The sequence below is a fragment of the Candida parapsilosis genome, contig 005807 (assembly GCF_000182765.1).
Source record: "Candida parapsilosis strain CDC317 annotated contig 005807".
In the NCBI taxonomy this organism is placed as follows: Eukaryota; Fungi; Ascomycota; class Pichiomycetes; order Serinales; family Debaryomycetaceae; genus Lodderomyces; species Lodderomyces parapsilosis.
Window position 1 is genome coordinate 78,808 of NW_023503280.1, and position 24,975 is coordinate 103,782.

General features: G+C 39.2%; 11 protein-coding genes across 11 annotated transcripts; 5 read left to right on the forward strand and 6 right to left on the reverse strand. All coding sequences in view use genetic code 12, as the record gives it.

Annotated features, from left to right (window-relative positions):
- Positions 1-258: 258 nt before the first annotated feature.
- MMS22 (Mms22p) lies at positions 259-5,001 on the forward strand (the record flags this gene model as incomplete). Its single annotated transcript, XM_036807858.1, has 1 exon — positions 259-5,001. One exon carries the CDS (start codon positions 259-261, stop codon positions 4,999-5,001), a length of 4,743 nt encoding a protein of 1,580 aa, XP_036664653.1.
- A 14-nt stretch (positions 5,002-5,015) lies between these two features.
- Positions 5,016-6,686, reverse strand: SWC4 (Swc4p; the record flags this gene model as incomplete). The annotated part of the gene is made up of 1 exon (XM_036807859.1): positions 5,016-6,686. One exon carries the CDS (start codon positions 6,684-6,686, stop codon positions 5,016-5,018), a length of 1,671 nt encoding a protein of 556 aa, XP_036664654.1.
- A 106-nt stretch (positions 6,687-6,792) lies between these two features.
- On the reverse strand, positions 6,793-9,348 carry CPAR2_800320 (cullin; the record flags this gene model as incomplete). The annotated part of the gene is made up of 1 exon (XM_036807860.1): positions 6,793-9,348. The coding sequence occupies one exon, from the start codon at positions 9,346-9,348 to the stop codon at positions 6,793-6,795; it is 2,556 nt and encodes an 851-aa protein (XP_036664655.1).
- Positions 9,349-9,795: 447 nt separating this feature from the next.
- CPAR2_800330 (uncharacterized protein) lies at positions 9,796-10,692 on the reverse strand (the record flags this gene model as incomplete). The annotated part of the gene is made up of 1 exon (XM_036807861.1): positions 9,796-10,692. One exon carries the CDS (start codon positions 10,690-10,692, stop codon positions 9,796-9,798), a length of 897 nt encoding a protein of 298 aa, XP_036664656.1.
- Positions 10,693-11,127: 435 nt separating this feature from the next.
- On the reverse strand, positions 11,128-12,030 carry CPAR2_800340 (uncharacterized protein; the record flags this gene model as incomplete). Its single annotated transcript, XM_036807862.1, has 1 exon — positions 11,128-12,030. The coding sequence occupies one exon, from the start codon at positions 12,028-12,030 to the stop codon at positions 11,128-11,130; it is 903 nt and encodes a 300-aa protein (XP_036664657.1).
- Positions 12,031-12,409: 379 nt separating this feature from the next.
- Positions 12,410-13,312, reverse strand: CPAR2_800350 (uncharacterized protein; the record flags this gene model as incomplete). The annotated part of the gene is made up of 1 exon (XM_036807863.1): positions 12,410-13,312. One exon carries the CDS (start codon positions 13,310-13,312, stop codon positions 12,410-12,412), a length of 903 nt encoding a protein of 300 aa, XP_036664658.1.
- Positions 13,313-14,047: 735 nt separating this feature from the next.
- LEU1 (3-isopropylmalate dehydratase) lies at positions 14,048-16,354 on the forward strand (the record flags this gene model as incomplete). Its single annotated transcript, XM_036807864.1, has 1 exon — positions 14,048-16,354. The coding sequence occupies one exon, from the start codon at positions 14,048-14,050 to the stop codon at positions 16,352-16,354; it is 2,307 nt and encodes a 768-aa protein (XP_036664659.1).
- A 78-nt stretch (positions 16,355-16,432) lies between these two features.
- On the reverse strand, positions 16,433-17,629 carry CPAR2_800370 (nicotinamide-nucleotide adenylyltransferase; the record flags this gene model as incomplete). Its single annotated transcript, XM_036807865.1, has 1 exon — positions 16,433-17,629. One exon carries the CDS (start codon positions 17,627-17,629, stop codon positions 16,433-16,435), a length of 1,197 nt encoding a protein of 398 aa, XP_036664660.1.
- A 654-nt stretch (positions 17,630-18,283) lies between these two features.
- Positions 18,284-18,469, forward strand: CPAR2_800380 (uncharacterized protein; the record flags this gene model as incomplete). Its single annotated transcript, XM_036807866.1, has 1 exon — positions 18,284-18,469. One exon carries the CDS (start codon positions 18,284-18,286, stop codon positions 18,467-18,469), a length of 186 nt encoding a protein of 61 aa, XP_036664661.1.
- Positions 18,470-18,843: 374 nt separating this feature from the next.
- On the forward strand, positions 18,844-21,264 carry PXA1 (ATP-binding cassette long-chain fatty acid transporter; the record flags this gene model as incomplete). Its single annotated transcript, XM_036807868.1, has 1 exon — positions 18,844-21,264. One exon carries the CDS (start codon positions 18,844-18,846, stop codon positions 21,262-21,264), a length of 2,421 nt encoding a protein of 806 aa, XP_036664662.1.
- A 239-nt stretch (positions 21,265-21,503) lies between these two features.
- NAP1 (histone chaperone) lies at positions 21,504-22,799 on the forward strand (the record flags this gene model as incomplete). The annotated part of the gene is made up of 1 exon (XM_036807869.1): positions 21,504-22,799. The coding sequence occupies one exon, from the start codon at positions 21,504-21,506 to the stop codon at positions 22,797-22,799; it is 1,296 nt and encodes a 431-aa protein (XP_036664663.1).
- Between the last annotated feature and the right edge of the window lie 2,176 nt (positions 22,800-24,975).

Consider the following 24,975-nt stretch of genomic DNA (forward strand, 5'->3'; position numbering starts at 1 on the left):
AGCTCTGGTACAGCAATCTACACGTGACCTCTTGCAGCGCGTTAAAGGTGATTTATCATTTTTTCTTGTTTTTACGCGACAAAGAGAATGTAAATAGAATACTCACAACTACTCTTCACACATTCGAGTTGTCTTTACAATATTGATTCATCGACCCCATTACTTTCGCAGTTCATGTATAGTGTTATAGGAAAGAAGATTGCCAAGATACGAAACAAAACACAACAGTGATATCGTATTGGGAAAAAAAAAATAGCAATGAGTGATATCTCCGATTCTGATGAAGAAGAGAGGAGATCACTCGATGTGTCACTAATATCGAGACAGATTCTTCAAAGAAAACTATCACACCTCCCGAATAGGAAACGACAAGCCTTAGAAAATGCTTTGGGGAGATTCAATACCTCAACTCCGCTCGATGTACTAGCTGAGGAAGATGAAGTTGTTGAAGATAGCGATAAGGAAGCCCTGATGGAAGTGGAGCACATACACAGCGGAACCAGCCCAAAACCTTTGGAAACCGTTCCTATACATTTTGAGAATGAAGAAAATGCAGGGCACCTACAGGCGTACATTAACTCCAAGTACCTGACTTTTGTGTCCGAAAGGAGTTTGAGAAAACGTAACTTTGCTAGTACGCATCCTTACTTATCAGATCAAGCATCCTATTTGGGACTAGCAGATGCACACGAGTTGAACTCTGTGTATGAAGAGAATGGCCAGAACCTTGAAGCTGTTGTGAAACTTTTAAATTACAACTATTTGAGGCTAAAGAGCAAATACCCTAAAGATGAAAAATTCAAGCAAAAAAGTTTTTACGCCATCATAGGGAAGCAATCAAAGGAGGCTCAACAAGAGGAACAACAAAAAGAGAGGGGGAGTGTAGGGTCAGGTTTCAATGGCGATGTCGAATTTACAAATGAGATGAATCCAAGTACCCCCACTTTAGACCAGCATTTAGAATCTTCCCAATTACTGGATGATGTGGCATATGATGTCAACAACTACGAGTCCGAGGCAGACATTGATTTAGATACTGAGCTGTACTCTAGTTCTGATGAAGAAAATGAGAAAGAAAATTTATATGTCAGGGTTGGTGGCCGATACAGAAAGGAAAAAAATGCTTTGAAGGGAATATTACCTGAATCTGCTAAGCACCTACCTATATACCAAGCAAAATTTTCACGGCTGGTTCAAAAAGCTAAACCCCAGCGTGCATTCAAAAGGGGAGTTGCCATCAAGAAAATAGGGAGCAGGAATCGCTCATTTCGGTTGCATGATGATTTCGAGGACACTTTTTTAAACGACGATGACGCTGAATACGTATCACCCGAAAATTATGTTACGAATGACTTGCTAGCGGAGCAACATGATTTATCGCAATCTCGTGAAACAACTTTGTTTCACGATTCGGACATATCAGCTAGCTCTACATCAGAGACGGAGTCAGACAGTGATCTAGATCTATTTTCATTCAACGACGATGAGCGTTATGCCTTACAGAATACGAACGATGTTTTGGGTGAAGCTCTTGAGAATGACGTAATCGACCGTATGCTCACATCCACTGCGCACTCAAGGCTGGGACGAATAAAATTAACGCCAAAGATCAAACCCGGAAGCAGAGGCTATCCGTATGACATTGGTAGACAAAACGGGACTCATGTGACAAGCAAGAATTCAGCTCGGAGGTCGATAACTCGTACTGCCAGAAGAAAGTCGAGTTTGGGTCATGCTAGAAAGCAGCATGATGAAAATATTACTTGGACTGCACGCTCTGGGTATAATACGATTGATAACTTCGCGTCATCAGTTGACGAGAGATCCAGTATGAATGTAGCGGAACATTCACTAGGGGATGTGGCTGAAAACGAGAGAGCGCCTACTGCTCGTGTTGCTTCGTTTCAAAGACAAGCTAAACCCAAGTCCTTCACTAAAGCACTATTCACAGGAACTCGTAAGCTTATTAAAAAGAAAGAGAAAAACTGCGTTGCCAATCAAGGATTGATCGAAAGCTATTTCGGACCGTCAACTATAGGATCTAGAAGCCGCGGTGATCGAGCACCACTTTTAGCATCTGTTGACATTGAGGCTGAAAGTCGTGAACAAGGATTTTATCAGTTACGAAAGCGACCAAAAGTTTTCAATCATTATTCCAATGATCAATTGCAGTTGTCTCATGAACCTACGTTTGCTCCAGGATGTTTACTCAATGATATTGAATTGATGAAACTCGGTAATACCGGGGACGGTAAAACATTCCATCGTTTTGAAGATCCAATTTCAGTTGTGTTCGAAGAGAAGCATTTCCAATTGTCCTTGCTTGACATTGATGGTTCAAGGGAGCTGGCAGACCAGTTGTGCTTGCTTTTGAATTCAGAGATTGTTCGGGGTACAATTCGTAAACGGGACTTTTACCACTGTGTTGGGGCATTGATAGCTTGGACCTTGATTCTCCAACGCTCTCCTTCGGAGTCAGATTGGAGTTGGGTCAATACAATGGTTGCTTCGCTTCGGGACAGTTCAGTGATGAAACAAAGTGACAAATTCTTTTGCCTTCCATACATGGTTTTACTTCAGTACAGTATGCTGATTATGGGTCTTATAAATGAAGGAGTCAGTAGAAGGCAAAATATGGCTGTTTATGGAGTTTCGTACTGGTCTTGGTTTTTTTCCATGGCAGAAAGTGTTCAATTTGAGATGTTGGATTTTCGTGGAGGTTCTGCAAACAAGCAAGCGGAGTCATTTTATGTCATGTGCAGGTTGTTAGAGTTGCAAGGGGTTTGGTGGTCCTCGATTTGCATGTCTGTGCAAAGTTATAATAGATACAACTTTTATGACCTTTTAGAAAGCGTCTTTTACCTTTGTTGTATAACGAGAAAACAGGCCACATGGGAACCATTGCAATTGGTTTTTCAAAAGTTTAACGACACTACTGATTTAGGACTATACTATCGGTACATTGAGATTGTCTTCAGCATGAACCGTATGAGGAATTGGAAAATCGATGATAAATTGATTCTACAGGTGTATGGAAACATAACATCACGAAGGTTTGCCAATTTTCCAGATGAGGACTATTTTCTCTGTGTGCTTTCGCAAGTCAGGTCACGATTTGATATACCAGGAGATTCGTTCTTTAATAGGTTTTTGCAATTACTATTTTGGCATATTTCATCACTAACAGATGGTTCCCAAGTAAAGCGACTTGTAACGAAGTTGCTATCATTCAACACAACACAATACTCAAACTCAAAAGAGCAGCGGGCCATGTTTTGCAATAAATTTAACTTGTTGATCTTGTTGAGTCTGATTTCTAAGACCAATTTGAGGACACAAGTGGAGATTCTCATATCATCCCTCAATGACATTACCGACTTAAGCTTTCTCAACCAAGCAGTGGAAGGAATTAGCGTTGTGTTTGAAATCGCCTTGTCTAAAGGGGCTAGACTTCCAACAGAGGGTGTGGATATAATGACAAGCAAGTTAGCATCGATGGCGTTTTCCACTCCCGGGGTTTTGAAATTGTGGAAAAAGTTTCTACGCTTTTTGAGATCCCGAATTGAAAAGTCACAAGTAGAGCCACCGAGTTTGATTCAGATGTTATTACTAATCAAGCAAATGAAAGTGGAGTTGCCAATAAAACTCAATATAGATATTGCCGGAATCGGTATGTCTATTGGTGAGCAGCTCCTTGCACTCAAAGGAAAGCTAAGGAATCCCTTGGTGATGAAAAGTCTCAACACCGTGAAAGAGAAATCACTTGACACTGCCAGTTCGTATATGCACAGGCTAGCGAATGGCAATGAGTTTTCAGAGATGAGTGATAAATTGATTTGTGATTGTATCACAATCTGGATTTTGGTGTCTCACCTTTTGGACGAGAACGGGGATAAACTAGTGCTACAAACATATCCATTTATAGGGAACGAACTGGTGCGAGGTCGTTATGTTTTCCACTTTTATATGGAAGTGTCGAGGTTTTACAATTTGAATAATTGCAAGCAATCTGTTGTTGTCAATGTCATTCAAGGATTGGCCTCTTTTAAGACACCTTTACGACTTTTTGAATTTATTGATCGCTTGAGCGGTTTAGGATGGGTGTTATTTTCCTTCCATAGGTTGAGAAATGTGCCTGATAATGACTTGATCAGCACTAAATTCGGTATCTTGAACAACATGCTCAATCGCTCGAGTACTTGTGACTCGCCGAGTGAATTGAATATGATGGTTTATGAGGTGCTAAAGAGTATCAAGAGGGAAAGTAACAATTGCAGTAATGCTGCATATAAGGACTCTTGTATTACCTTGTTCAAAGAAATGACCTTTTATACCCTTGATAATAGAAATGGGGCCCTTTTAACTGAAATAAGATCATTGTTGGGTGTCGAAGCAGAGGTGGTGAACAATGCGCATCAGCTACACCACGATTTTAATGATGGTCTTGAGCTAGACGACGAGTTTAATCTGGGTGAGCATGAACCCCATGTTCTCGCCAGCATGGAAGAATGTAATTCCAGATTGCGTGGTTTGATGGAAATGGAAGACAAGAGCGAAGTCGGAAAGTGGAAAAGTATTTACAAAATTTTGTTTAAGTACAACCTGGCTATTTTTCGACATCGGTCCCAGTTTTCGACCAAGACTTTCATGGAGGTATTCAATATTTTCAAGAATGCATTGGATGACGAAAGTACTTTTGGGGAGGCAGAAGAGTACAAGGTTCGTGCATTTTCCCAAATTTGTGCCATATTGGGTTCGACTCGGCATGTTTTGTTTGAGGGTTATTGGGTGCCTTCAGATTTAGAGTTTATGTTCAAGGAGTTTGAACAGAAATTAAGAAAGGCTTTCCCTTTTGTGGCTACATCGATTCCATCAGAGAGTAGTGTTGACGGTGGAAAGCTTGACCCAGAACAGGAGCTTATTCAAGTGTTTCGCCAAACATTCTCCGGCTACACAACTACAACTGACGAAGTATATACCAAATTTGATCTTGAATTTTAAAAATACATATACAATTATTGAAGTCCTCTTTGGCTCCTGATTAATGAAATTTCTGATTCTAGTTTGTCTTTGGCCTTTTTCACATCCAACAAAGTCACCACAGTCCTCAAGAGTTCATCGTACTTTGCCATTGTCTTCCTCGTGGGCATTATTGGCTTGACGGCACTTCCACCTGCAGTAGGAATGTCTAGCTCTTGCATAAGTGCTGCGGCCATTTTCAAAACAGATTGCTTCTGTTGCAATCCCAGCAACCTCTGCTGAGATCTCAAGGTGACACCAGGGGTCAACTTTTCAGTACCATGATAATACAATCCATACGCTTCCTCCTCTTTTTGTGTGAGCCGTTTCAATAGTAATTGGTGGATAGCATTTGCATCTTGTTTGATTGCTGAACTTGTGTGATAGTTTTGTTTCAATAAGCTAGAAAGATACTGCTGTAGTTGAGTTTGAAAGCCACGATCCCGTTTGTAAGATGATGATGCAGCCAAAGGTATTGGTGGTGGTATAGGATCCTGTGCAACTAGCTTCTGTTGCTGTTGCTTCTTCTTCTGGTGTTTATCGTATGCCAAAAGATTGCTGTACAAGTTGGCAATGCCTTGTGATGACTGAAATTGAGCAACGTTTTGGGTAGATTGCGGAGAGTCTAAAAGTCCCAACAAGTTGGATCTCTCCATAAGCATCTTTTTTGCTGCCAATTCGAACCTTCTAGCTTCGATGACTAGTGACTCCTCTTCTGCAATTTCTGCAGGGGTCCTGAGAAGAAGATTTTCGAGATACTGCTTCCTTTCAATCTCTTTCTCTTTGGAGTATGACCTGATAGAATCTATGAGACTCTGGTTTTTTATTTCTTGTCGAGAAAGAATCTTCTCGCAAACATTGTAAAAATGCTCCTTAAGATCCTCTGTTGAAAAACCTCCGCTTGGAAATCTATCCTGTATAATTGGCCACTTTAATTCAAATGATTTGCAAAGGTCAAATAAAGTTCGAGTTTCTTGGTAACTCCACTCTTTGAAATGAGACGATTCGTTGATGTCTTCATGCTCCTTGTCTTTCAAATCTCCCTCTGCTGATGTATTGACAATCGTCCCATTCTCTGCTTTATCATGTGATGTTTTCTCCTCTTTCTTGTCCTTTGTAGTGTCGTTTTCTTTTGATGTGATGTGCTCGTGTTCGTTATTTTTTGGTTGGTTCTTATTGTTGTCGGTACTCAGTTTTTCTTGTCGACTTTTCTCTTCAGCCTTACTTTGCTTCTCATCCACGAGGTCCTTCCAAATCTCTGTGTAAGTCTCTTCGTCCACCAATTCAGGAATATCTATATCCACGTTGAATCTTTCAAAATAGTACGGCTTCAGGGACTCCTCCACCAGCGCATGTAAATTTTCGGATCCTTTCACCCAATGCTTCAACTCGATCCCATCTGTTTTTGCCTTGAAAATCAATCTTGTCCACGGACTTGGTCTAAACCCTTTTCGATCCTTGGTATTTTGGGTTGGCGTTAGGCCAAGTGAAGGCGTGTTAGGACCCACAAGATTGTACAACTCTCTTGCCATTCCCGTGAGTGGTTTCAGTTGACTGCCGTTGCCTGCGGCACCCTCTGACACTGCTGGGGACAATTTCTGCTTTTTGCGAGCTGGAAGTTCATCTCGTTGAATTTCGAGAACATCTAGTACGTCGTTGGCTGACATGAGGGCTCTGACTACCTTTTAGGAATAGAAGTCGTGTATTTTTTTTTGTTCTTCTATAGATTTTGTTGATTCTTAAAGTGGCGCTACCGAAACATCACTTTCATCTCTATGCTATATAATGATATACGTTTCTGTCATTCGCATCTCTCTCCAAATACTCCTTGTCAATAAGATCCTCGATCTGCTGCTTAATCAGGACCACCAGTGGTTGAAACCTATTGCTCAACTGTTTGACTAAACCCTCAATCAACTCGTTATGCTTGACAGTTCTTCTAGATTTCAATATCCTCACTATGGCGGCATTGATTTCAATCCTTCTCCCTTCTGAAATGTTTGCATTTACAGCGTCAGTTTCTTCTTGTTCTTTTGATTTTTTGTTCTTACCGCTTGCAGTTGAGGATGCTAGGGAAACAGTTGGGACCTTGACTTTGACGGTAGGTGACTTAAATTTATCATTCAAGCGGAAAACATCGTCCTCTTTGATATCTTTGCTCATTGGTATTTTGATCAACAATCGCAGCTTCGGCGCAACAGCTATTGACTGCAAGTGTCGCTTAAGTTCTAGACTGGGTATACCTGTTAATTCGACAATATCACGGTAAGAATACTCCTTTGTCTCTTCAAATGCCAGGTTAGGTTCTCCATCCAAAGACAGGCCTGGTGCGAATAGTAGCATGATTATTGCTGAGTACACTGACAAATTAATTTCGTATGTTTTCGATGGATAAGTGATTTTCAAATCAATAGATCCAAACTTGGGTGACCAATAGAGTGACTTATTATCGTTCTTTTTTCCTGAGAGCCAAAACTCTTCAAACTCACGTATTGTTTCCCTCAATTGTCTTGGCCATTTGAAAGCAAACTCCTCGCCATCTGGTTTGCTACTTTTGTAATCTTTTGTTAATGAATTTGGCCAAACTGAAACGTTACAAATCTTCAAGTCTAGTTCAATCAAAGACAGCAGCTGTTCAACCTTTGACAAATGATTTTTCCAGTCCCGAGTGGTGTCTCGCGAAATCTTAATATCCTTGTTCATTTTTATAACTTTATCCAAAGACGAAGACCCCAATTCTTCGCACAATTTGGAAAGAAGCATTTCTTCGATATCGCCACTCTTCAGAGCTCCAATAGTTGAACCCTTTGCATTTAAAAACCTTTTGGCGAAATGGTTTGCGTAGTAAGCCTCAAAAGCGTCCTTGTCTTTAATGAATCGAAGTAACTGCACAGATTTGTTCATAAGTATTTCAGTTTGATCACCGGATTGAGTTGACAACTCCTTCCCTGTTGAGCCTTTGCTTAATTGCTTTATATGGTAATCCATGTAGATTGATAGTAGATCGGGAGCATTAATTGAGGTTGCTGAATTTTTTCCTTTTGTCCCGTTGATGAAATCTCTCATTGCATAGGTTAAAGTCTGTTCAACGACAAGATTTTGATCAAATGACTCTTGCCAAATTTCGAGCATGGACGATCTATATTGTAGAACCGCATCCACCCATTTGATCGCAAATGTCGTTTGGGACGAAGAACCTCCCTTCTTTTCAGGTCCTGCGACCTCCACCGTTGAGCGAATAATATCCGGAATCGAACTTCCTTGAGCGACAATTGCTTCCTTCAATCTAAGCCTCAAAAGCTGATACTCATCATCAATTCTACCTATAAGCTGATATAGTATTTTCAACTCAGTTCGGTGATTAGAATCTTGAAAACCGGAATCCCTGGTGATATTTGCCATCACTGGTTGAAGCCAATAATCAAGTCCTTCTTGTTGCAGTTGTATCACTTTGTCTATCTTGTCTTTTATGAAAACACTGTCCATCAAGGCAGTTAACTTTGCATGTGTAGTCTGAGGTAATAAAAACTTGATACGTTTCTCCTCTTCATTGATGAATTGGAACGTTGCATGCAAATATTTGGAGCCCAGGTTGAATGCAATGAAATCTTTAGATAAGTTCAGAAAAAAGTCGTTTGAGTTTTGCAAAAGTAATGGCTCAAACACGGTTTGGTAGTAATTGTCACCATACTGTATCTCAGATGACAAATTACTCTCTGTCAACAGTTCCATCATGTTTATGATCTTAGTGATGTACATACTCGATGTAACCACAATTCCCGTTCTGCTTTTGCTAATTTCATCAAGCACAATGTGTATCATTCGAGAACCGATTTCGTTGTCATTGTACAGCACCACATACTCTTTGAATAATTGAATCCCCAAGTCATAAATCAAAAGCTTCTTGTGCTCCTTTACATACACACGATTAAGATACATCAACACATCACTAATGAACTTCATGCTTTGCAAATGCTCGTCCCATTCTTGAGTTAGCAAACGCATAAATTGCTCGGGACTGGACCTAAGGCTCGCTAAACGAGATCTTTGTTCTAGCAAATGTTGCTTTACTGTATCGGCGACATTGTCATATAACTGGCCGCCAAATTTCCTCAACACCAAAACATATGCTTTACGATATAGTTGTTCGTAGGATAAACTTGACACATTCTTGCTTTGGATTTGAGTAATTGCATTCTGCAAAATCGACCAATTTTTGGCGAAATCGTCGGCAGGATCAGTAATAGGATCTTCGGAAGAGGTTGAGGAGCTGATCAACGACTTCCTCGGTGGTCTTATTTTTGATCTTCTTCCTCCTGCTGGGATCATTTGTTTCTGTTGCGTGGGTGGCGCTGGGCTCTCGATGTAATTTGAAAAGTTAATGGCAGACGTTGAGCTAGCGCGACCTCATCAATAAAGACGAAGTCTCACAAAAGCGGAAATTGTGAAAACCCATAAAAATTGTCACCTTTAGAAGAGACACATTATGATTTTATAATAACAATATACCATTATTTTTGAGTAGGACTTACGCTTATTACAAGTGTAAATAGCGCTCAGAGTGGAAGAAGTTGGGCAGAAGTCGTATAAGTGAGCACTTTAAACTTTGATCGCTTTCCTGTTGGACTGGCTCCACTAGAAAACTCTCCAATACTGTAGCCAGAGATATGGACTACGTGGCATATTATATTTTCCTAAGCTTGAATGTGAGAGCATCCCCCTCTCTATGCTTTTAGCGACACTTCAATAGTGTTACAAACCTTTGTTCAACGTAATCTACTTTCTGGATTTCCTAATATTTCTAAAAACCCTGAGCTGTTTGAAAAACCATTGCATGATATACTCAACCAACCACAAGGGGTAGTATCTGCTAATAAAATGTAACGTGTATCCACTGCTTCCCGCATACAAGTTGAATTTGTTCAGTCTCTTCAACACTTTTCGAGCCACATCTCTAGCATACAGCTCTGCGCTGACCCCGTTTCGCACACTCATCTCCTTTGCTGCCTTTCCACTCTCAATTGCTCCGTCGACATTGTACAATGAGTTTCCAAATTGCTTTTCAGCTTCTGCAACTGTCTCCTCAGCTCCAATTTGCGTATTTACCCCTCCTGTTATTACACTGTGGACTTTAACACCAAATGGTGCCATTTCTCCGTGTAATGTTTGAGCGTATGCATCAATAGCTGCTTTTGTTGCACTGTATATACTAATCCAAGCAAGAGGAACTCTAGCTGCCACAGAACTAGTAAAGATTATTGATCCTTTTGCATTGATGACAAATGGGGCAAGTTGTTTCGTGACATTGATATGACCAATGACGTTGATTTGGAAGATCTTGTTCACTTTTGCCTCATCCATCTCTGCTGCAGGACCACCAATTGCTATACCGGCATTGTTGTACAAAATGTCCACATAACCGCCGGTTTCCTTAAGGACAATATCTTTTAACCTCTTTAGATCGTCAAGGTTTGTGATATCACACGGAACCGAGATAACTCCATACTCTTTGACAAGCGGGTCTTGCAAATGCAATACTGATTGTGGGGAAGCACCGATAACCTTGTAGCCTCTTTTACTAAACACCGTTGCTAATGCGTATCCTATACCAGATGAAGCACCAGTGATGACTGCGTATTTTTGACTAGAATTTCTTGGTTTCAAATGACTCATAGCAGTAGGTATTGGAAGATATAACAGTTAATATACACCATTTGTTTGAAGAATTTGCTAGTCTTTATATGAGCGGTTTTTATCACAAGACAAATCTAGATTGTGCCACAAAAAAATGTTGCGAAGAAAATATTCTGCGGGGTGTTAAGGGGAAGTGGCAAGTAAAGCTCCACCATTTAGTTCAACTCCACCCTACACTGTCAAATGACAGGCTTTGAATGGGAGCGGAATTAATTCGAGGCGTATCTCTGGTAAAAGCATAACAAAAGTTTTATTACAACAAAAGAACGCAACACTCGGCTGCTTAATTCTTTATAGAACAAGGGCAGTACGTAATATCTTTCTATGGAGTAAACACCTAGAATAATTAAGTAAGGTAGGGGAGATAAAAGACAAAGACTTGCATTAGTTGTAAAACCCACACGTTGTTTCCCCTCAAGCACCTTTCAGGACCAGTTTTCTTATATTTCTAAACACCCTAAGCTGTTTGAAGTACCATTGCATGATATACTCTACCGACCACAAAGGATAGTATCTTCCTATAAAATTCAAAGTGTAGCCATTACCTCCCCCATACAAATTGAATTTGTTTGGTCTACCCAATATTTTCTGAACGACGTCTCTAGCGTAGAGCCCCGCATTCATTCCATCCTTCTCAGTCATCTCCTTTGTGGCAATAATACTTTCAGAAAGACCATCAACATTGTACAATGAGTTTTGAAGCAGCTTCTCAACTTCTGCGGGTGACTCTTTGGCACCAATCCCGGTGTTGACACCTCCTGTAATTATGTTGTATACTTTCACTCCAAATGGTTCCATCTCCCCGTGTAAAGTACGAGCATACGCATCAATGGCTGCCTTTGTGGCGCTATAAACACTCGACCATGCGAGCGGCAAGTTGGCAGATACAGAACCGGTGAAAACGATTATCCCCTTTGCGTTTACCACGAACGGAGCAAGATGTTTGGTGACATTGATTTGTCCAATTACATTTGCTTGAAACATCATGTCCACTTTGGTTTCATCCATCTCGGCCGCGGGACCTCCGATAGCAATTCCAGCATTGTTGTATAAGATATCTAAGTAGCCCCCAGTCTCTTTGAACACAACATCTTCCAACCTCTTGATGTCATCAAGTTTGGTGATGTCACATGGGACCGAAATAACCCCATGTTTTGCAACAAGAGGACTTTGTGAGTCCATCACTGTCCGTGAAGCACCAATGACCTTGTAACCTTCTGCGCTGAAAACCTTGGCAAGTTCATATCCTATACCTGCTGAAGCGCCGGTGATGAGCACATACTTTTGATCTGTATTTTTCCGTTCGGATTCACTCATTTTGGAGCTTTGTTCGTTAAAAGAAGGCACTTTATGAAAAGCAGATTTGAAGAGACAAGTTGTGGAAGCTATCTTCACATTGACAATTTGCCACTTTTATATATAACTTCGATAACGAGAATTCGTCAAAAGTGTGGGGCATTTGGAGTCAAAACAGAAAACCAGGTGCGGATATATATTTGCAATTCCGTCGAAAAGGCACATTGGACAAGCCGATTCACGAATTGTAAGTTAGTTGTTTGAAAAGGGTGATTGCATTAATATGAGAGCACAACTAAACTTATTGATATTGAAACTTATGAATAGAAAGACATAGCAAGCATACCAACGTATTCAAAGGGGACTATACATCATTCATACATAAGCACAAACCACGAAATCAATTTTGCTCCCTAACTGCATTCCTGATGTTTCTAAATGCCTTGAGCTGTTTGAACGTCTTTTGCATCAAATATTCAACTAACCACAATGGAAAGTACCTCCCCATGACGTGCAATGTATACCCTCTGGAACCTCCGTATAAGTTGAATTTGTTCAGTCTCTTTAACACCTTTTTGGAGATATCGTTGGCGTATGAATCAGGACTAATTCCTCTCTTCAAGCTCATCCCTTTCGTTGCTTTTGTACTCTCTAAAATGCCATCAACATTATACAAAGAGTGTTGGAACCGTTTCTCGGTTTCTGCAAGTGGCTCCAGGGCGCCAATTTGCGTATTTACCCCTCCTGTTATTACACTGTGGACTTTAACACCAAATGGTGCCATTTCGCCGTGTAATGTTTGAGCGTATGCATCAATAGCTGCTTTTGTTGCACTGTATATACTTGTCCAGGCAAGAGGAACTCTAGCTGCCACAGAACTAGTAAAGATTATTGATCCTTTTGCATTGATGACAAATGGGGCAAGTTGTTTCGTGACATTGATATGACCAATGACGTTGACTTGGAAGATCTTGTTCACTTTTGCCTCATCCATCTCTGCTGCAGGACCACCAATTGCTATACCGGCATTGTTGTACAAAATGTCCACATAACCGCCGGTTTCCTTAAGGACAATATCTTTTAACCTCTTTAGATCGTCAAGGTTTGTGATATCACACGGAACCGAGATAACTCCATACTCTTTGACAAGCGGGTCTTGCAAATGCAATACTGATTGTGGGGAAGCACCGATAACCTTGTAGCCTCTTTTACTAAACACCGTTGCTAATGCGTATCCTATACCAGATGAAGCACCAGTGATGACTGCATACTTTGGTCTTGATTGTGTTTTGGAATAACTCATGATACCACAAGCTTCTCGAGAAGAATTCAGTTAATTTAGGACTATGGACGACTCCTTACATTTATACTTTGTCATTTGTGGGTGATGGGGCTCAAAGGGGGGGGGCTGCCCCGGTAAGATTCTTATAGATGAGGAGAAAACCTTATTCCCTATCTCCGATATCATTGCACGTGAACTTTTTTAAAACGCATAATCTCCGAGAATATGCAACCAGCACGATCTTCGCTCCTTATGCCTACTCTTATCAAAGGAGAAATAAGGGACAATTGTTTGAACATGACGTCACTATTGATGATAGACGGATACCTCCAATCCTCAAGTTCGATGCCATCCACAAACAAAAAACTCACGAACTTCGAATATAGCTGAAAAATTCAAACATAGAGTCGTCAAAGTGATCATTTTTCTTTCAGAGGCCAGAGGGACCCACAAATGTTTGTTCATAAGCCTCCTATATCACCAGCCGTGTTTGCTAGTCCCGCCCTGTGTGTTTCCCTGCAAAAAAAGGTGCAAATTTAGAGCTTATGATTAGTGAGAATATCATTGGCCCAGCCAAAGGAAAAAAGAATTAGAGAAGCGGTGCGGCCGAAACCGCTCCTGTTCCGGTCCGTAATGCAGATGACGCATTTTGGTGAAAAAATGAAAAAGAAAAAAAATTGAGCCATGTATTTATACCATTCAATTGAACGAAATCTTTGAAATATTCACACTAAAGTCACTCTCACCAATTTAATCATGGCTCCAAAAACATTATATGACAAAGTATTCGAGGACCACATTGTCTACAAAGACGAGTCCAACTCTTATTTATTGTACATCGATAGACACTTGGTGCACGAGGTTACATCGCCACAAGCTTTTGAAGGGTTGAGAAATGCCAACAGATCAGTGAGAAGAACCGATTGTACATTGGCTACAGTGGATCACAATATCCCCACAACTCCAAGAATCAATTTCAAAGATGTTGATTCATTTATTAAGCAAAGTGACTCTAAGTTACAAGTCAAGACTTTAGAACAAAATGTAAAGGATTTTGATGTCAAGTATTTTGGAATGAGTGATAGCAGACAAGGTATCGTCCATATTGTCGGTCCAGAACAAGGATTCACTTTACCTGGAACCACTGTTGTTTGTGGTGACTCACACACATCTACCCATGGTGCTTTTGGTTCTTTGGCTTTTGGTATTGGTACTTCAGAGGTTGAGCATGTTCTTGCAACGCAAACTATCATTCAAACAAAGTCCAAAAATATGAGAATTTTTGTTGATGGATCTTTGAGTGAAGGTATCACTTCCAAGGATTTGATTTTGCATGTTATTGGTGTAATTGGTACTGCTGGTGGTACTGGGTGCGTTATTGAGTTTGCGGGTAAGGCTATTGAAGAGTTATCCATGGAAGCAAGGATGTCGATATGTAATATGGCAATTGAGGCTGGTGCCAGAGCAGGTATGATCAAGCCCGATGAAACGACTTTCAAATATATCAAAGGAAGACCATTGGCACCAAAAGGCGAGCAGTGGGACAAAGCTGTAAATTACTGGAAAACATTGCATTCAGATGCGGGTGCAAAATTTGATTACGATATCAAGATTGCTGCTAAGGATATTGTTCCAACCATCACTTGGGGTAATTCACCACAAGATGCATTGCCAATAACCGCCAAAGTACCTGATCCAGCTGAAGTTGATGATCCCATCAAGAAAGAGGGTATGATTAGAGCATTGAAATATCAAGGGTTGACCCCGAACACCCCATTAAAGGAAATCAAAATTGACAAAGCTTTCATTGGTTCGTGTACAAACTCGAGAATTGAAGATTTGAGAGCTGCAGCTAAGGTTGCAAAAGGCCACAAGAAAGCTGACAATGTTAAAGAAGTTTTAGTGGTGCCAGGTTCCGGTCTTATCAAGAGACAAGCTGAAAAAGAGGGTCTTGATAAGATTTTCGAAGCTGCCGGTTTTACATGGAGAGAAGCAGGTTGTTCCATGTGTTTGGGGATGAATCCTGATATATTGAGTCCAGAAGAAAGATGTGCCTCTACATCAAATAGAAACTTTGAAGGTCGTCAAGGAGCTAGATCAAGAACTCATTTGATGTCGCCAGCAATGGCTGCTGCCGCTGCTATAAAGGGTCATTTTACCGATATCAGGGAATTTGAACACATACACTCAGATGAGCCGGAAGTAGCGATTGAACTGGGCGAGGAAGACCAAGAATTGCAAGATGCTGTGTATGAGCATGAAAAGGTACCAATGGATGTATCGCAGGCTGTTGAAGATGATAGACTTAAGGATATACCGGAACCAACTCAGCCAAAACCTAAACCTACTTCGGACTCTGCCGGTGGTCTAGATAAGTTTACAGTCTTGACCGGCATCGCAGCCCCATTGTTTAAAGCTAATGTTGATACCGATGCCATTATTCCAAAACAATTTTTGAAAACCATCAAAAGAACTGGATTAAAAGATGGGTTGTTTTACGAGGCCAGATTTGTCAAGGAGAATGGTAAAGATGTTGAAACCGATTTCGTTTTGAATAGAGAACCATACAGAAAAGCTGAAATTTTGGTTGTCACTGGTGACAATTTTGGATGTGGTTCATCTAGAGAACATGCGCCATGGGCTTTAAAAGATTTTGGTATCAAGTCAATAATAGCTCCATCATTTGGTGATATTTTTTACAACAATTCCTTCAAAAACTTTTTACTTCCAATTAGATTACCTCAGGATGTTATTGAGTCAAAGCTTATACCAGTTATTGAAGGTGGACACAAATTGACGATTGATTTGCCAAACCAGCAGATAAGAGATGGTGAGACTGATGACGTCTTGGTTGAACATTTTGAGGTTGAAGAGTTTAGAAAACATTGTTTGCTTAATGGATTGGACGATATTGGATTGACATTACAAAAAGAGGAGTACATCCAAGCTTTTGAGGAAAAAAGAAGAGACAAGTTCTCATTTTTGGAGGGTGGATCAAAGTTGATCACCCCAGTAAGAGGTGCCAAGAAGAGCAAATATGGGTTGAAAACTCAAGAATGGTAAAGAACTCATGAATTGTTTATATTATACATATATATGTCTAACTCTATTTATTGAAGGAAGAATTTCTAAATTTGAATTCTAGTCTGCTCGTTCCGACATTACTTCTTTAACAGGCTCTGAATCTCCATAAAGATTATGCTGTTGAATGTACCTAATAACCGAATTGGGCAATAAGTACTGTACTGACATTCCTCTCCTGATAAATAATCGTATCTTTGTCGAGGAGATATCATTGTAAATCAATTGCTTAATCACCAAAATGTTTTTCCTATGTTCATACATGATATCATGACTGAGAAGGAAGCTTCTTACATCAGATCCCGTCCGCTCCACAATCAAACATCCATATTTTCCAAGAATGTGATGTAGATCTTGATCAGCCCACACATCTGGTTCTCCCATGGACTCGATCAAGTCACCTCCTGCTAATAGCATAATCTTGACCCCTCTTCTCTTGCCCGACTTTGTCATGATTCCTCCTCGTTTGATATTGATCTCTTCATTAAAATGGTCCAAGACTAATGCGGTTCTGGTATATTTTGGTTGCAATGATTCCCAAGCATCAACCATAAGCCATGACGAGGTACGTTCACAAGCCAATTCACACATCCTAACTCTATGATGCGCTGGAGCTAATCCTTGCTTCTTGTAGTTTGAAGATACAGGACTGTAATACCCACCAATGACTTCAAATCTAGTTTGTTCAATCACAGCATCTAATGCCATTTCAAACATTCTCAAGTGTAAATAAGTTATGGGTGAGTAGCTTCCGCAAGCAACAATGACCAAGGGGGACTTTGATTCATCTGTTAATGTAGTAGCCAATCTATGCGTAGGAAAATTGTAGTCGGACAACTCAGTAGCCTGTCGTTGTATTCCATGGGGCACTTCTTCCAAATCAGCAATTTGTGAAGAACGTACCTGTATCGATGGTGGAAGAATTTCTTTGTGTGGTTTTTCCTCTGGCTCAGCGATATCAACAATGATTTCTTCTTCGTCTGATGATGAGTTTGTCAACTCAGTATGCTTACGAGGAATTTTGGAATGGTACCGTGACTCAGATTCACCACCACTTTCGTACGATCTGCCTCGAATAACTGCTGGTTTCAATGAAGAAGCAGGGTGTGGCGCTGGATCATCCAAAGCTTCGCCCAAATCTTCCATTACAAATGGTTGGATTGGAATATTCTGCGGTATAGCATGCAGCGGAGCTGTTGGCTCGATATTCTTGTTCTTTGACGGGGGCATGAAATTTGGGTCGTTTGTGGGGTCCATTGCGGATTAAATAAGAAAAAAAAATTTCTAGGACTTGCAGTGGTAATGGGAGGGAGTGGTTTCAGTGTCTAATTGTGCTGGTGTTTTTCTTCTGCTCGAGGAGATTCCACTGTACTTATACTTCGTAAAATAAAACGTTTGAGGTACCAGTTTGAATTGGATTATTCTAGATCTTGTGTCAAAGATATGTTGCGTACAGGTTACTTTTGTACGGAACACAGAGAATTCTTTTTCTATTTCCGAGATAATTTTTTTTTCCTCTGTTGTTGTGTTGTGTTTGCTCACGAGATAACAGTTTATAGAGCCATTGAGCGTGCCGTATGCGCATAAAAATTAGTCATTGATTTTGGGTGTGCGAAATGTGAGGGGCAGAGGATTTACGTAAATACGAGTTAGGTGGTAAAAATCATAGAAGAGGGAGGAATTGTGGTTGCTAGAACAGTAGCGGACAGTGACCCAGGCTGATCCAACGCAATCATTATGGAATACAACTACTTTCAACCCATCTTGGTACAGCCCTCTGGTGCTTAATACTTTGTTCTGTATTGTGGCTCGCTCGGTGTGGTAAAAAAAAATAAAAAAAAAGCTTCTTTTTCTCCTTACAAAATATCTCAAAGAGCTGATCCATCTCAGAATTAAAACACCTCAAACACAATGTCTAATGGCACGAGAATTAGACCGGCAAAGAGGTTGATGAATGCCGCAAGTGGATGTGCAAAATATGGTGCAGAGTATGGTAATTGTGTACTACTAAAATATCAAACAATAAAAAAGGGTGATTGTGAACAGGAGTTTGAGAGATTTAAAAGCTGTGTTGCTGAAAGAATGACAAAGAAGTAGACATGATTCGATTACAATGGTGAAGAGTTGTCATATGCATTGTTGCTAGCGGTTATTGAGTTTCAAATGGTGCAACATAGCGTTTAACGTTGCTCCCATTTCGTAGCCAACGAAGCAGACACTCTTAGAGACATTCCCGAGCAGCGGACCCCCGTCCTTATTGAGCGTGATGTCCTGCCCTATGTCACACGCTGATTATATAGCTCCAATACATTCTTGTAATCTCGCACATTAATATCCATTAATCACGTGTAGAAATCTACTCCACAAAGCAATGAAAGAAAAAAAAAAAAAATTAATTGGTGAACACACTCGATATCAACTCCCTGAATCAAGCACCGATTGTCTTTGACTCACCTGCACCAGCTAAGGTCATGGTAAACATATCACGATTAGCCGGCTACAATAAGCAGGATGTGAAAAATATCCTCTTGTTGTTGCAAGAGTTTGTTGTTACATACAAACACAACAAAGTCACCTTGAATTACCAATCCCGTCCAGTGGTTTTATTTTTTAGCACCTTAATTGCTACTGCTGGATTTGGATTGTATTTTTCCATACGAGGTATCATAAACAAGTATAATGAGTACATATTGGCTAAAAAATTGAGACGACCAAGTCTTATTCGTCAGTCGTCAAATATGTTAAAGAATGGTACAAGAGAGGTTTTCATCCCTAGTGGTAAAGACTCCATCAAGAGGATTATAATTCCCAAGCCAAATAATGATTTGTACGCTGCCGACAAGTATTTATACAAGGACTTTGCTGTTCACCAACGTCTTTTGCTGCAGAAAAAGGGAGTTTTATTCAACTCTAAATTCCTCAGTCAATTGGCCATCATATGGAGGATTTTGATTCCTAAATTTTACAGCAAAAATACATCATTATTGTTATCGCAATGTTTTTTTCTAATATTCAGAACCTGGCTATCGTTACTAGTGGCTAAATTGGATGGTCAAATTGTCAAGAATTTGATTGCTGCAAATGGAAAGAAATTTTCTCGTGATTTGATATATTGGTTATTGATTGCATTCCCGGCCTCGTACACCAATGCTGCTATCAAGTACTTGGATCAAAGATTGGCTTTGGGTTTTAGAACCAACTTGACTAGATATATTCATGATATGTATCTCGATCAAACTATGGCTTATTACAAGATTGATTTAGGAGCTTCAGCACTACAGAATATTGATCAATACATCACTGATGATGTGACCAAGTTTTGCTCTTCATTATCGTCGTTGTTTTCATCGATGGGTAAACCATTTATCGATTTGATTTTTTTTGCGGTTTATTTAAGAGACAATTTGGGCAGTGGTGCTATACTTGGTATCTTTGCCAATTATTTCTTAACGGCCATCATGTTAAAGAGGGCAACTCCCGCATTTGGTAAGTTGTCAGCACAAGGTGCTCATCTTGAAGGTGTCTATTTTAACCAGCATTTGAATTTTATGACCAATTGTGAAGAAATTGGATTCTACAAAGGATCACTTATTGAAAAATCAAAACTTGCTGAAAACTTCAAAAAATTGATGGACCACGTAAAAAAGGAGATTAATACCCACTTTTGGTATGCAACATTGGAAGATTATGTTTTAAAATATACTTGGTCAGCATGGGGGTATATTTTTGCTGGATTGCCAGTATTTTTGGATGAATTGTGGCCTGCTGAAGGTAAAAAGAAGAAGGATATTGCGCCCGATGCACATGCAGATGCTATAAGTGAACGTAAGAACATGAGGCAATTTATCACCAATAAGAGATTATTGTTGTCTCTTGCTGATGCTGGATCGAGATTGATGTACTCGATAAAAGATGTAAATACATTGACTGGGTATACTGATCGAGTTTTTGAGTTGTTGACGCAATTACATCGTGTGCATTCGCCTAGATTCGATTATGGTGATAAAAAGGGTATTGCTGATATCCATGGAACAATTCAAAACAACTACCCAAATGGACTTCGATTCGAACACATTCCAGTGATTATACCAACACCAGAGGGTTCAGAGTATATGCCTTTAGTTAAAGACTTGAATTTCCACATTAAGCTGAGGAACATGTTGATTTTGGGTTCTAATGGATCAGGAAAGACATCAATTGCTAGAATTATTGCTGGATTATGGCCATTATACAGTGGGCTTTTATCCAAGCCTAATGATGATGATATTTTCTATCTCCCTCAAAAGACGTATTTCACCACGGGAAATCTACGCGATCAAATCATTTACCCTCATTCATATGTTGAAATGTTGGAAATGGGATACAATGATGACTATTTATACCACATCCTTCGTGAAGTTAAATTGGAATATCTTTTGAAAAGAGAAGGTAGTTTCAATGTCGTTAAGGAATGGAAGGACGTTTTCAGTGGTGGAGAAAAGCAAAGAGTTAGTCTTGCTCGTGTTTTATTCAAGAATCCTAAATTGGTTGTTCTTGATGAAAGTACCAATGCAGTTAGCACTGATGTCGAAGATTATCTTTTTGAACTTTTGCAGTTGAAAAAAATTCCATTCATTACGTTATCTCATCGTCCATTGTTGATGAAGTACCATGATTACATTTTGGAAATTGAAGAAGAAGGTACTTGGAAATTACATGATTTAACAAGTGAAGAGAATTTACAAACTATTGATAATGAAATTGCTGAAATTGAGGAGAAAATCAGTCAAGTATCGAAATGGGAAAAGAGAAAAGATGAGATTAATGATTATTTGGATGGAAAGTTTGATGATATTGGAATGGAGAGTTCAATTGAGTTTTCGGAGAAATCCATTCAAGTTGGGGGTGCTTAACAAATAAGTAAAGTTGTGTAATTGATAAAGCTTTTCTACCTCGTGGTCGAATGTGTCCCATTTTAACTCTTTTCGTCAAAAGAAGAAGAAAGAAGGAAAAAAAAAAAAAAGAAATTTTGCGAGAATCCTCTTCTTTTTTTTTTTTTTTCCTTTCGGCAATTTATTTTGATCGGAATAAGAATAGGAAGTAGAGTACAGCTTCTTTTATTCAATAACACCCAGTAGTTTGATTTCCTACCATGTCTGAACCTATCAAGAAAAAGAACGGTGATATTTCCAAAGCACCCACCCCACAAAATACACCTGCTTCCGTCACCAACTCATATTTGAAATCGCAGCCACCAACAGTGCCAACGATTGAAGAAGGCAATGAAAACAAGATTAATCAAACTTTGGCTAATAATCCAGTGTTGTTATCTATGATTCAAGGAAAATTGGGTGATTTGGTGGGTAAGAATAGTGGCTATGTTGCTAATTTGCCTCAAGCTGTCAAGAATAGGGTTTATGGTTTGAAATCTATACAACAGCAACAAATGAAACTAGAGGCTGAGTTTCAAAAGGAATTGTTGGAGTTGGAAAAGAGGTATTTTAAGAAGTATGAACCACTCTATGCCAAGAGGAAGCAAGTTATTGTTGGAGATGTTGAACCTACTGAGCAAGAAATTGAAGAAGGAAAATCCCTTGAAGAGAAGGATGAAGAAGAAGAGGAGGGCGATGAGGATGACGAAAACAAAGAAGAACAAGAGGAGGAAGAATCAGCAGTGGGTAAAGATGCCAAAGGTATTCCTGGATTCTGGTTGACTGCTTTAGAAAACTTATCCACAGTTTCCGAAACCATCACCGATAGAGACTCAGAAGTATTGGAACATTTAATTGACATTCGTATGCAATACTTGTCAACACCAGGATTTGAATTAATTTTTGAATTTGGTGACAATGAACATTTGTCCAATACCACATTGACCAAGACATACCACTATCAAGCTGAATTGGGATATAGTGGAGATTTCGTTTATGATCATGCTACTGGATGTGAAATCAATTGGAAGTCAAAGGAGAAAAATCCAACCATCAATATTGAAAGGAGAAAGCAAAGAAATAAGACAACTAAACAAACAAGAACTATTGAGAAAATTACCCCAACTGAATCGTTTTTCAACTTTTTTGATCCACCAAAACCACCAAAAGTTGAAAAAGGCGAGGACAATGAAGATGCTGAAGATAATGGTGAAGAGGGCAACGACAACGATGATGAAGAAGAAGAAGAAGACGAGGAGTTAGAAGCTAGATTGGAATTGGATTACCAATTGGGTGAAGAAATCAAAGATCGTTTGATCCCCAGAGCAGTTGATTGGTTTACCGGTGATGCAGTTGACTTTGCTTATCCTGACGAATTCGATGGCGATGAAGAAGGTGAATATTCGGATGAAGATGGAGAAGATGATGACGATGACGATGACGAAGATGAAGATGGAGAAAATGGTCAAGACGGTCAAGGTGAGAAACAACCACCAGCTGAATGCAAGCAACAATAAGTGTGTGTGTGTGTGTGTGTGTGTGTGTATAGTTGTATCAAATACAAATTTGAAAGAGGTTTTAGAAGATTGTAAAATCAACAAAGACTAGAGATAATTTCAAACTCTACAATCCATTCAGTGGATAGTTTCTACACGTAATAAACATTGAAATATATATTTCAACATTCACTTTAACTTATGAACACATGAGCTATGTTTTTATCAAACATCTAAACGCCAGATTTGATAGTGGATTTTTATAAATTCTTGAAAAAACAGTCTTCAATGTCTATTTGAAAGATTAGTTTTTAAGTTACTCACAAACTGATTACACCTTGACACAGATCTTGGATTTCTTAAAGCATAAGATGATAAAATAGAGTTCACAGAAAAGCAGTAGTTTGAATTAAAAAAAAATTGAAATAGTAGGCGTAACAACTTTATTCGAAATTTATGTAGGTCTAACCCCCACCTTTTGATAAAAATGATCAACTTTATTGATTAAGTTGATCATTTTTTTATTGAAAGGGGTGAAGTCATGATAAAATATAATTCTTTTGAAGATATTAACAAAGAATTGTGCTGAAAATTTATCAATTCGTATAAAGAATGCAAAAAAGACTAAAAAATAGTATATCTATAGTACAAAATATTATCAGGCCACTAATGACACGGTTCAACAAACTCTTTCTAGACAAGAAGAAATAAAGAAAGAAATTGAGTGGGAATATTTTCTGGGGAGGACAATACACAAGAAAAACCGGGCACGTGATAGGTTGTGTTTTATTGCAAAAATTTTGACACGTTCTGGACGAGTAACATGCAATAAGACTCATTGACTTGAAAATTTGCAACTAACAATGTGTTTTGTATCAATCACAGAGTGGGTTGGATTAAGTGCCCACTAACATATTTGTAGCCATATGTAGAAAAGTAGACATCATTTGTAATAGATAGATGACGTAGATGGAATCACCATACTAGTGAGAAAACGTCAAGCTCAAGGACAAGGCTACTAATAGTGACACCAAATCGGAGATAAAGAAGATCAACAAGGTTCGACAGTCCAATTAAATGGATTGATATTCATATCAAACATAACAACAATTTGAACGATAAAATATATTCACATTCAACAAAGTAAGTAACCCGAAGGTACTACTATAGTATGCGACTTGAAATAGACAACGTACTATGTTTAAGAAGTGAAAAAACTTTCAACCGATAATGCTGACACATACTATTTTTAATCGATAAGGATGCACACAGTCACACGATTAGCGATATAATTTTTGATCATGAAAATGATCGATACAGGACAGATGTCACGAAAAGAAAGAACCGTCAACACGAGCTATTCAATTTGATGCAAATGTAAAGCAACTGCCTTGGAAAGACCCCCAAAGAGGGCCCTTTGAATTGGAAAACAACTTTGCATTAAACTGAATAGACCAAGCTCAGTTTCACTCCATGCTGTCCTCGTGCTCTTTTAAACAATGAAGCTGCCACCTGTCCTTCCGATAGAGACAATCAAAAAATCGGTGCGACGTTTGTTGTATCCCCCTTTTTTTTCGATCATTTCTATATTGAAAGGCATAAGGTGTGTCGATAATTGTGGGGAGATAAATGTGTCTACTTTTTTCTTTTTCCAGAATCACAATTTCAAAAGTACTTCAGGCCTGAAAGAACTTCAGAACTTAAAAATTGTAATTACAAAGGTAAGAAGTTAGTTTGCTTAGACTCAACACACAAAATACGCAAAGATCAACAAAGAGGATGTATATAAAGAAGAAGAAGAAGAAGAAAAGAGGAAAAAGAGAAAAAATGACTTGGAGATTTGTTTTCCGTTTCTTCAAATGCCTCTCTGGAAAAAAACATAATAAACAATTGACAACAGGTCTAGTGTCGTGATAAGAAGTTCTTGGACATTAGAAAATTGCGACACTACCTATTGTGTATATTATTAAATATGCCACTTGATGTCAAAACGAGTGCTCAAAGCTTTAATTTGCATAAAGCCAAAGCCTTGTAATGAATAAAGTAATAACCTTTTGTCAGAGAAGCGTCGAATGAACAACAACTCTTGTCGTAAATCCAAAGAAATTGCCTATCCATTCCGCCGGGATAAGTTTCGAAATATTAGTCCGTATTAACCCGAGGGTTCTCTAAAAGTTGTAAACGCAACGTGACAATT